General features: G+C 42.6%; 1 protein-coding gene across 1 annotated transcript in view; it reads right to left on the bottom strand.

The window, feature by feature from the left end:
• The window catches only part of plekhg4 (pleckstrin homology domain containing, family G (with RhoGef domain) member 4), a 108,565-nt gene that overhangs the window by 21,054 nt on the left and 75,393 nt on the right, over positions 1-12,118 (bottom strand). The window contains exons 17-18 of the mRNA XM_078401526.1: positions 3,821-3,910; positions 303-527 (exon numbers count right to left, since the gene is read on the bottom strand). Of these exons, the coding sequence (XP_078257652.1) occupies positions 303-527; positions 3,821-3,910 (315 nt within the window). The remainder of the gene's footprint in view (positions 1-302; positions 528-3,820; positions 3,911-12,118) is intronic.

The raw sequence follows: 12,118 nt of genomic DNA, 5'->3' as shown, positions 1-12,118 counted from the left end.
GTTTTTACCTATCAAGTGTGTCATTAGTTAACCAACCAAAGCAAGTTCTGGCCTATTCTTCCTTCTGTCCCTTGTCTTTGCTTTTGTCATGAATCCTCTCAAAATAATTCAGGAATTTAATTTACTGTCTTAAAGGCTCAAAATCTGACTAATCACTCAGCATCACCTTTCAGTCTTGATAGTTCCCATTACTGCTGAATTAGTTTTTAAACTGAAACTTTATCTAATGCTTAGTTAAAACTAAACAGGCACAATTTAGTAAAACAACATTTGCAAATTAAGGGAGTCAATGTTAGGCTTACATCACAATTCCTAATTGCATCCATCGCCAACAGATCATTGCCGTGTTGAAGCTGAAATTTCACCATTTCTTCTGCGGCTCTGAGATTGTTCAGCTCCTGTTCCTGAACCTCAGTGCATTCCTTGATCAAATCCTTTAGTAAAAGGGCATATTTGCTCATTCGCTGGATAGGTTTCAGCAGATAGGAAGCCAAATTCATCTTATCGCCCAGTTGTTGTTGCTTGTGCTAAAATAACATAAAAACTAACGTAAGCAACGGTGCTAAAATGCCAAACAAATGAACAATTAAGGACAGATATAATAAAAACATTAATGCTTGCCTAAGAAATGTGGCTCAAAGAAAGGCAAGAGTGACAGATGGGTTGGTATTAGTTTTGTTTATGGCTGTCACATATACAGTATCCAGTACAGTATCCAGTCAGATCATATGATACACAAGTACAATCAAGCTATACAAATGGACAAAAGGCCGTGCAAAAAAAACAAAACAGTGGTTTTCCAATGAGAAAGGGAGAACAAGAGTGTAGCATTATTAGTTAACAAAATAACGACACTGTGTGAAGAAATGTAGAGGATCGGCAAATGAAGGTATAGATTTAAACTAAGACAGGGCCCACAGTAGGTACACAGCACATTCACAGACTTGGAAAATACAGGGTGATATTTAACTGCCTTGATACTGACTAGGAGACACTCAGTATAACATGTAGAATCAATGCATCCAGGAGATTTAAAACAATCCAGAATAAAGCAAGCTGATAAGAAAGGACTGCAATTCTGGATTTAGCTTGAAGGTGTGAAGTTGGACAGGTGGAAGGAGTGCCAATGGAAGAAGGCTTTTGAGGTAGTGATTGTACTTCATAATCGTAGCATAATGATAGAAAAGGAAAAAATGAATTCAAAATTCTAAATGAAGGTATTGTTAATTTTATTAGAATGGTTTGTGATTTAACAAAATTGGATAGGGAAATAATTACAGTAAATTCATTTCAGAACAAGGGGAGGGAGCCATTCAAAGCGTAACAATGTTTCAGAATGAAAAGGTTTTCACAAAGAAAAAGGATGGGGATGCCAAATACAAAAGACATTGTGATTCTGCAACAGGATACAGATAGATTGAGTGCTTGGATAAAAAACTGGCAAATGGAGTTTAATATGGAGAAGTATTTCAATAAGAGGAATCAAAAGACAGATTATCTAAATGGAAAGTCTCCAAAGTTCAAAGAGATCGAGGTATTCTACTGCATTATCACAAAAATCAGGCAGGTCCAATAAGTGATTAAGAAAGCAAATCGCATGTCGGCCTTTAATGAGACGGGGTTGGAGTGTAAGAATGGAAAGAAAGCCTCTCCCAGTTGTGTAGGATGATGGTGAGGTTATGTCCAGAATTCTACGCACAATTCAGTCTCCCTTACCAAAAGAAAATGATTTAGTGCCCTGAAGCATTTTAATTCCTCGTATGAAATGTCCGATCACGGAAACTAGACATTTTGGGCCTGCATTCCTTGGAGTTGAGAAGAATGAAGGATGACCTTAATCAAACATATTAGATCTTAAGTGAGCTTGACAGGGTAATTGTTGAGATGTTTTTACTCATGAACAAGGGGACAAACCTAAAACTTAAGGGGTTGATCACTTCAAACCGTAACGCAATGTTTTTCTCTCAGAGGTTTTGTAATATATAAAGACAAATATCAGAACCAAAGAAGGGGCTTGTTGTAGCTGCAGGAGGCTCCCAAATGGTGGAGCAGTTGGTGCTGGATGGTGCAGAGCTCCACCAATCTAGATGTTGCTTGGTACCTTAAGTCTGGGTGCATGGCAGAGTTACACGGAACAGTGCAACACAGGAATGGGCCCTTCCGCCCAAGATGACTGTGCTGACCTTGATGCTAATTTAAACTGCAGCTGTATGTGGGCTTTAACCTTCTATTCCCTACCTGTTCATTGCCTGCCTAAATGTCTCTTAAACATTGCTGTCATATCTTCTTCTACCACCACATCATTAAACTATTCGAAGATATAGATGCTCTGGTCAATTGTGCAGAAATGCACCAAATGAAATTCAATCCAAAGTTAACCGATCTGGGTATTAACACAATAACACAAGGGGAAATACAATAGAAAGATGGATACTGAGTGAAGAAACAAAGGGATGAGGGCATGTAAGTACACAGATCTTTAATGCTGCAACAAAGGCCAATGGGGTGATTAAAAAGGCATTTGTGAGGCTGTATTCACTGAAGCAGAGAATGTAAGAACAATGAGGTTATGGCCAAACTCTATAAAACATTAGTTAGAACCCATCTTGAGTAGGCATACATCCCTGGTCACCACATGACAGGAAAGACAAGATTGCACCTGGGAGGGTGCAGAAGGGATTTACAAAAATGTTTCCAGGATCAGAAAGTATTTGCTCTAAGAATGGATAGGTTGTGGCCCTTTCCTTTATAACATAAGAGGTGGGGGGAGACATAATTTAGGTGAAGAACATTATGAAGTTCCTAGATAAAGAAGAAAGTCATTTTTCCTGAACAGCAAATTCAATGACATGGAGGCATAGAATTAAAGTAATCGGTGGAAGCATTAGGGAGGACATATACAGCACTAAATAGATCAGTTATGGATATGACGAGAAACAGCGAATGGAGTTTAATCCGGGCAGCGTTACACTTCTGGAGGTCAAATGTAAGAGGAAAGTAAACAGTTAGTCGCAGAACCATTAACATTGATGTACAGAGGGATTTTGTGATCCAAACCCATAGCTTCCTGAAAGTAGCAACACAAATAGATAGGATGGCGAGAAGTGCATATGGTGTGCTTGCCTTCACTGGTCAGGGCACGTAGTAAATCAGTCAGCAAGTCATACTGCAGCTTTATTAAAAAATGGTTAGTCTGTATTTGGAACATTGTGTACCATTTTGATCACCCCATTGTAGAAAATATGTGGAGGCTCTGAAGAGGGCGCAGAAGATGTTTTTGCTGCCTGCATTCGAGGGTATTAGTTGTGAGGAGAGGTTGGACAAACTTGGATTGCTTTTCCTGGAGCATCAGATGCTGAGGGGAGACCTGAGAGAAGTTTATAAAATGATTAGAGGAATATATGGGGTAGACAATCAGAATCTTTGTTGATGACAGAAATGTCAAATACCAGAGCGCCTAGCCTTAAGGCAAGAGAGGAAATGTTAAAAGGGAGATGAGTGGGGCAAGCTTTTTTAAACAGTAACTGTGGGATAGATGAATAGCCGTGATCTGCAGGGCCACAGACCCAGTGCAAAGTGGTGGGGAAAGGCTGCCATGTTCCTTCACGATTGGCTTGTTCATGATAGGTCAAGTAAATTGTGATACTGTGTAAACAGCAAATAATCATGTTTCAAAGCACCGTAAAATAAGCACCTCATTGTGACCTTTAAAATGACAAATCCTCGAAAAGCACCACTGACTAAAATGTGGCAGTGTCATCGGTTTGCAAGGGTTTTCCTAATACGATGAGACTGTTTGTGTAACATATGAAGAGCTTACCTTAAAAAAACTGTTCCCATAGCTGGTTAGTAGGGCATCAGATTTAGGCTTGTTCTTGCTGTATAAAGCATACATGCCAAACTGGTCTTGCTGTAAATATATTAATTAAAATACTATATTTTATTTCTAAATATTTGTGTTTCTACTATTTTTCACAATTTCCAAGAAAATAGTACATAAAAATTAAAATCATAATCCAGCAAACTAATTCTGAAGCTATCACTGTTGCATGTTGAAATAGAGTTACATCACTGGTTTTGCAGTCACGTTTTAACTAGAAATAAAGAAAAAATAATTGATAAATAAAACTCGATATTGTTGCGAATCATATTTATGAAATCTCTAATTACCTTCAAAAATACTTATTGTGCTGTTAGGTGTGTGGTACACTGGAATTTAGAAGGCTGAGAGGGGATCTTATCGAAACGTATAAAATTATTAAGGGATTGGACACGTTAGAGGCAGGAAACATGTTCCCAATGTTGGGGGAGTCCAGAACAAGAGGCCACAGTTTAAGAATAAGGGGTCGGCCATTTAGAACGGAGATGAGGAAAAACATTTTCAGTCAGAGAGTCAGAGAGTTGTGAATCTGTGGAATTCTCTGCCTCAGAAGGCAGTGGAGGCAAATTCTCTGAATGCATTCAAGAGAGAGCTCTTAAGGATAGCGGAGTCAGGGGAGAAGGCAGGAACGGGGTACTGATTGAGAATGATCAGCCATGATCACATTGAATGGCGGTGCTGGCTCGAAGGGCCGAATGGCCGAATGGCCTACTCCTGCACCTATTGTCTATTGGTGGCATCGCCAGTAGAACAATCTTGGAAAACTAATAGTGGGCGGCAATGCTAAGATTTAAATAAACAAAATTGATTTAGTTGCTGATTGCATATTGCTTAATTGACTTTTTACTAACATTCCAGCTCTTGTACTTGCTGTTTGTAACAACGTTTCCAAATTCTGTTTACATTTACAACTCCAAATGCCAGAGTGCACGTCTAACGTTCCCCCAACAATTTTGCTAAAACCACCTATTGTTAATTACTAGGTTATGCACAAACACACCCCATTTCATTTATTGTGACTTTGTTTTGACTGACTATCCTCTACTTTCGATTTATTCACAAAATGCTGGAGTAACTCAGCAGGTCGGGCAGCATCTCGGGAGAAGGAATGGGTGACGTTTCGGGTCGAGACTCTTCTTCAGACTGAAGAAGGGTCTCGACATGAAACGTCACCCATTCCTTCTCTCCCGAGATGCTGCCCGACCTGCTGAGTTACTCCAGCATTTTGTGAATAAATCAATTTGTACCAGCATCTGCAGTTATTTCCTTATCCTCTACTTTCATTTTGTCTGGGAACCCAGCTGAGATGAGATCAGCAGAGGAGGACTATTAGTACTGCTACTCAATCAATGTTTGCAAACTATTCCAATGTGTTCCAAACTGCTTTGCAAAAGAGTTTTTGTAGAGGTCACACTAATATTTGTATTGAAAAGGTCTTCATGATGCCTGTAATAAGTAAGCCGTAACAAAATATTCTGAATAAATAAACGTTTTTGGTAACTAAAAATTACTTGTGATGCACTGTACTTGCGGCACCGGTGGCGCAGCGGTAGAGTTGCTGCCTTACAGCGAATGCAGCGCCGGAGACTCAGGTTCGATCCTGACTCCGGGCGCCGTCTGGACGGAGTTTGTACGTTCTCCCCGTGACCTGCGTGGGTTTTCTCCGAGATCTTCGGTTTCCTCCCACACTCCAAAGACGTACAGGTTTGTAGGTTAATTGGCTGGGCAAATGTAAAAATTGTCGCTAGTGGGTGTAGGATAGTGTTAATGTGCGGGGATCGCAGGGCGGAGCGGACCCGGTGGGCCGAAGGGCCTGTTTCTGCGCTGTATCTCTAAATCTAAAAAAAAAACTAAAAAATGTATATATTTAAATATATTCTGATTCTTCAGACATCACATCATTGTGACTGTTATTACCTCTCATCATCGCCATGCAACAGGCACATCTTGGAGAGTTATGGGAGCTGTTTAAATATTTATTTCTCTCCCCTCTCTTCTACATCTTGGATTTTATAACTTAATAACCCAGTGGTGGTCAATGCACTCAGATCTCCAGGCACTCAAATGGAAAGGCAAAATTAGTTCTTAAAGATCAGTCCTGCTTGTCTCATCTCCAGTACTGTTTGTAATAACGACTAGCAGGGAAAACTGGTTTGATACTCAAAGATTAAGTTGATCGCTGCAATTTCAAAACATGAAGCAAATTTAATAATCGGACACTCACAACTTTGCACAGAAACTTTATATACGGAATAAATATAATCACACTGGAAGCACGACTCTGATCCATGTTCCTCAATTCAAACACAGTTCCTCTCAAGGAGTATGAGATCAATAATTTACTAGTATATTATAAAATTCAGATAGGAATAAAATGGGTGACTTTAGACAGCCAGTTGTTCAATGGAAGCCAAAGATTTAACATTGAACATAGAACAGTACATCAGGACCTTTGGCCTACAATGTCTGTGCTAAACATGATACCATCACCATCGTTTACTTACCTGCACACAATCCATATCGCTCCATTTCTTGCGCATCCATGTGTCTATCTAAAGTCTCTTAAATGCTACTATCGCATCTGCCTTAACCACCAACCCCAGCAGTGCGTTCCAGGCACTCACTAACGTCTGTGTAAAATAAAGTGACTCTGCACATCTACTTTAAACATTGCCCCCCTCACCTAAAAGCTATGCCCTGTATTTGATTTTCCCATGCTGGGAAATAAAGGTTCTGACTGTCTACCCTATATATGCCTCCCATAGTTTTATATACTTCTATCTGGTCTCCCCACAACCCCTGGCGTTCCAAAGTAAACAATCCAAGTGTGTCCAGCCTCTCCCTGTAAGTAATGCCCCCTAATCCAGGCACCGTTCTGGTAAGCCTAACCCTTTACACCCTTTCCAAAGCCTCCATATCCTTCCTGTAATGCAGCCATCAGAACTGCATGCTCTGCTCAAACGCGGCCAGCCTAACCAAAGTCCTGTGAAGCTGCATCATGACCTCTGCATGACAACAAAAATATTCTATCATACAAAAATTGGGCAGTATATTAGGTTATATCTTAAGCTCTAAAATATGGATGAATGAAAAAAAACAAAGTTTGACCATCAAAATAATCCAATTAAAAAAATAAATAATTGTGTTTAGCAAAATTACTTTGAAGAGATACATTTAAAATTTCCTCCACAATCAGATACAAAAACTGAATCCCCGGCTTTTCTGAAGTGACCAGAAACAATCAGGCAAACCACTTAGACTCTAGATGTGAGAGGATTTACAGTAATGAATGTTTTCAGCTCATTAAATAGTTACAAATTACTCACACATGTGGATAACAGTACACTCTTAGTTCAAGGGGATAAGGCATGCCTAAGGAAACAGGCTGAGATACTGGGCAAAAGCACATTTATCCAATTTATAGAAATCTGTAATGGGAAAGAGGGTTCTTTTGGATGCAAGCAAATTTACAACATTTGTAAGAATTAATTTTTCCTGTAAAAATTATTTTTTTCTGTAGGAATTAATTCTTTCTGATGTACACCAATGCATGGTGATCAGAGGAGATGAAGAGAGCTGAGATTTACATGAAGGAAAGATGAGCCAGTCAGATCAAGAAGTAACTTATTTTATTTTAAGGTATCACAAAATGCTGGAGTAACTCAGCAGGTCAGGCAGCATCTCAGGAAAGAAGGAATGGGTGATGTTTCGGGTTGAGACCCTTCTTCAGACTGATGTCAGGGGGGCGGGACAAAGGAAGGATATAGGTGGAGACAGGAAGATAGAGGGAGAACTGGGAAGGGGGAGGGGAAGAGAGGGACAGAGGAACTATCTAAAGTTGGAGAAGTCAATGTTCATACCGCTGGGCTGCAAGCTGCCCAAGCAAAATATGAGGTGCTGTTCCTCCAATTTCCAGTGGGCCTCACTATGGCACTGGAGGAGGCCCATGACAGAAAGGTCAGACTGGGAGTCAAGTCAAGTCAAGTCAAGTCAATTTTATTTGTATAGCACATTTAAAAACAACCCACGTTGACCAAAGTGCTGCACATCTGATTAGGAAAAAAAAGAAGAAACATACAGTGTGGGAGGGGGAGTTGAAGTGCTCAGTCACCGGGAGATCAGACTGAGCGAATGTTTTGAGCAAAACGATCGCCGAGCCTGCATTTGGTCTCGCCGATGTAAAGAAGTTGACATCTCAAGCAGCGGAAATTTTAATTTAATTATTTTATTTTAACCTTCTGGGCTGCTTTAAATTCAGAGTGCTCCCCATGGAGTGGGGAAGATAGCAAATGTATCAAAGCTATTTAAGAAAGGGGGCAGAGAAAAATGGGGAAGAAGCTAATTAACTTGACATCAGTAGCAGCTAAAATGCTATAATTTACAAGAGACCTGGTATATGTTTGAGCAGAATCAATTTCTGAATGAGAAATTTCATTTTACAAACCTATTGCAAATTTTCTTACTAACGAATAGTATAACCAATCAGTAAGATTCAGACACGTGTTAACATTTTTTTAAATGGCCTTACTGGATTGGATTTAATGTTCCAACATTGACAAAAGGGACATGATTGAAAAATAGAAAGCATAAATAATTAAGTTATGTTCAGCTTAACATGTTGTAATGAAAAGGGTGCCACAAGAAACAGCACCCAGACCGTGGCTATCTATAATCTGAACAATTACTAATGATGACACATTCTTAAATGAGAACATGGATAACCTTTTATAATGTGAATTATGTATATTTGTAGGAAAAAAACTCTTGAAGAATGGCAAGGTAGCTGGGAATCCTATACAATAAATAAATGAAGTTAACAACCAGCCTCCCTCCCCCCTCCCTCCCTAGGAGAAAGATTTAAACTTTAAAATGTGAATAACTTTAAAAATATAACACAGATTTAAACAAAAATTCTTCCGTTAGCACCAAAGGGATGGCGGTGAGTAAGGTGGGCCTAAAATTGTCGCGCTATCGTGCACCGTTTTGGCTGTAGTTCAGGAACAAACAAACAAACAAGACTTTTAGTATATAGATAACATTAGAAAAATTAAGGGTATGAAAATTGCTTACAGGAAACTGGATGAAATAGATATCCATTTCAGAAAAATTCCACTTTATACAAAATACCCTGGAATTTACTTGAAGCAACAAGCTGTCGGCACTAGGCTACCTGCTGAACCTGCTCTTACATTGAGTGAAACCCTACAAACAACTTCCTCCAGGGACTAAATTTTGTCTTCTCTGTATTAACTTTAATTTATACTAGAACAAGTGTGCCCGTTCAAAGCGGGCCCGTTGGGCCCGTCCCCACACCATTTTCTCTCCCCCAGACACACTCTTAGCATCAGTTAAAGGCCCGGGGGGGGGGGGGGGGGGGTGCGGGTGATCGGATCAGTGAAAGGTCCGGGTGGGGGGGGGGGGGGGGGGTGTGCGGGAGATCGCATCATTCAAAGGCCCGGGGGGTGGGATAGCGGGGAGATGTTCTCCCGGGTGTGGGAGAGAGGAGAGAAGCAAGGGGAGAGAGGAGAGGTGAGCCGGTGATCGCGGGCTGGCGCCGCTAACGGCGTCCATTTTTTTGGTGCGAGTGAGGAGATGCCGCGCATGCGTGCTGAGCAGAGTGAGGAGATTCCGCGCATGCGTACTGAGCACAGCCGCACCGCAGCGCCACCTATAGAAACCTCAATAAGGGGGGGGGGGGGGCAGCGCTTTAAAACCTCTGTAACTTAGAAAATATGCGACCGAATTAAATAAAAACATCATTTTCCAGCAGCGAACCGTGTGGTGATTACGGCGGTACAAAAAACCGTGGCGGTATGGTTCACCGTTTTGCCGAAATCAGCCGGAATCAGTGACATATATATACAAACATACAAGATCTGAGTTTTAATAGTATACTAGAACAAGTGTGCCCGTTCAAAGCGGGCCCGTTGGGCCCGTCCCCACTCCCCCCATTCTCTCCTCCCCCAGCCCCACTCTTACTCTCCCCACACTCTCCCCTGATCGAGGGGGAGGGAGTGGTGGAGGGAGGGATGTGTTGAGGATGGAGGGTGGAGGGAGGGGTGGAGGGTGATGAGAGATGGGGTGGTATTTGTGGAGGGAGGGAGGGGGGGGGGGAGAGAGGGAGGAGGGAGGGATGGGGGAGAGGGGAGGGATATGGACCTCCCCTTTTCCCAGTACCCCTCTTTCCCCCACCACCAATTCCCCTCCGCACTACCCCTGTTGTCCTATTCCCCATTCTCAGCCCCCCCCCCCCATTTTCTCTTCCCCAGACACACTCTTAGCATCAGTTTAAGGCCCGGGGGGGGGGGGTGCGGGTGATCGGATCAGTGAAAATTCCGGTGGGGGGGGGGGGGCTTCGGGAGATCGCATCATTCAAAGGCCCGGGGGGGGGGGGGGGGGGGGGCGATAGCGGGGAGATGTTCTCCCGGGTGTGGGAGAGAGGAGAGAAGCAAGGGGAGAGAGGAGAGGTGAGCCGGTGATCGCGGGCTGGCGCCGCTAACGGCGTCCATTGTTTTGGTGCGAGTGAGGAGATGCCGCGCATGCGTGCTGAGTACAGAGTGAGGAGATTCCGCGCATGCGTACTGAGCACTGCCGCACCGCAGCGCCCCCCTTCTGTCAAAACTTCGATAAATGAGGGGGGGCAGCACTTTTAAACCTCTGTAACTTAAAAAATATGCGTCCGAATTAAATAATAATATCATTTTCCAGCAGCGAACCGCATGCTGATTAAGGCGGCACAAAAATCGTGGCGCTACGGTTCACCGTTTTGCCGGAATTGCCGTATTCAGCCGACATCAGTGGAATATATATACAACGCTACAAGATCTGAGTTTTAGTAGTATATTAGAACAAGTGTGCCCGTTCAAAGCGGGCCCGTTGGGCCCGTCCCCACACCCCCCATTCTCTCCTCCCCCAGCCCCACTCTTACCCGTTTGGTGATGACAGATGTTGCGGTATTTGTGGAGGGGGGAGAGTGAGGGGGGAGGGGGGGGGGGGGGGATAGCGGGGAGATGTTCTCCCGGGTGTGGGAGAGAGGAGAGAAGCAAGGGGAGAGAGGAGAGGTGAGCCGGTGATCGCGGGCTGGCGCCGCTAACGGCGTCCATTGTTTTGGTGCGAGTGAGGAGATGTCGCGCATGCGTGCTGAGTACAGAGTGAGGAGATTCCGCGCATGCGTACTGTGCACTGCCGGACCGCAGCGCCCCCCTTCTGTCAAAACTTCGATAAATGAGGGGGGGCAGCACCTTTAGACCTCTGTAACTTAACAAATATGCGTCCGAAATAAATAAAAATACAATTTTCCAGCAGCGAACCGCATGCTGATTAAGGCGGTTCAAAAACCGTGGCGCTACGGTTCACCGTTTTGCCGGAATTGCCGTATTCAGCCGACATCGGTGGAATATATATACAACGCTACAAGATCTGAGTTTTAGTAGTATATAGATAGATAGATAGATGCTGTAACTGTAATTCCTTTTTTGCACAATCCGCAGGCATTGCCACTTTCATTTCACTGCACATCGTGTATGTGTATATGACAAATAAACTTGACTTGACTTAATAAAGTTGATCCTCACCTAATAAGTAACACCGCAATTATGATAGTCTCTCAGTCTGAAAAAATGTTGGCTGAACTTTAGAATGTATATATTTTTTCTGTTTTTATTTCAGATATCCAATATCAGCAGTATTTTGATGTTCACAGAATGGTTTTAATGCCATCTATCTATCTATATACTATTAAAACTCAGATCTTGTGAATATATCAATATGTTTGTAACATGTTTATTTGTATCAGTGATTTCGGCAAAACGGTAAACAGTCGCGCCACGGTTTTTGCACCGCCTTGATCACCAACCTCCCGGCTAACCGGCCGCGATATTTTCATTTAATTTGGTTGCGTGTTTTTTAAGTTACAGAGGTTTTAAAGCGCTGCCCCCCCTGATTTATCGAAGTTTTTACAGAAGGGGGGCGCTGCGGTGCGGATTAATCTTCATTGTGATGTCACAATGCCCCTGTGAGATGAACTCGAGCTGACCCCCCTTCCCCCCCCCGCGGTATTCAGCGTGTGATGTCACAATGGACAAGCAGCTGCTATTGGGTGTCTGCTCTTTACAAATTTACATTTTTTTATTTTTAACCTTTTTTTTCAAGGTCTTCAGCTTGTGACGTCACAATGCTTGGGTGCGATGGGCTACTTTGTGCGAAAAGCAACTGATTGTTTTTTAAAGTTGTGTTTTT

This window comes from Rhinoraja longicauda, chromosome 6 (assembly GCF_053455715.1).
Source record: "Rhinoraja longicauda isolate Sanriku21f chromosome 6, sRhiLon1.1, whole genome shotgun sequence".
Classification (NCBI taxonomy): domain Eukaryota; kingdom Metazoa; phylum Chordata; class Chondrichthyes; order Rajiformes; family Arhynchobatidae; genus Rhinoraja; species Rhinoraja longicauda.
Note: the sequence above shows the minus strand (reverse complement) of the source record. Positions and strands in the feature narration are given on the sequence as shown.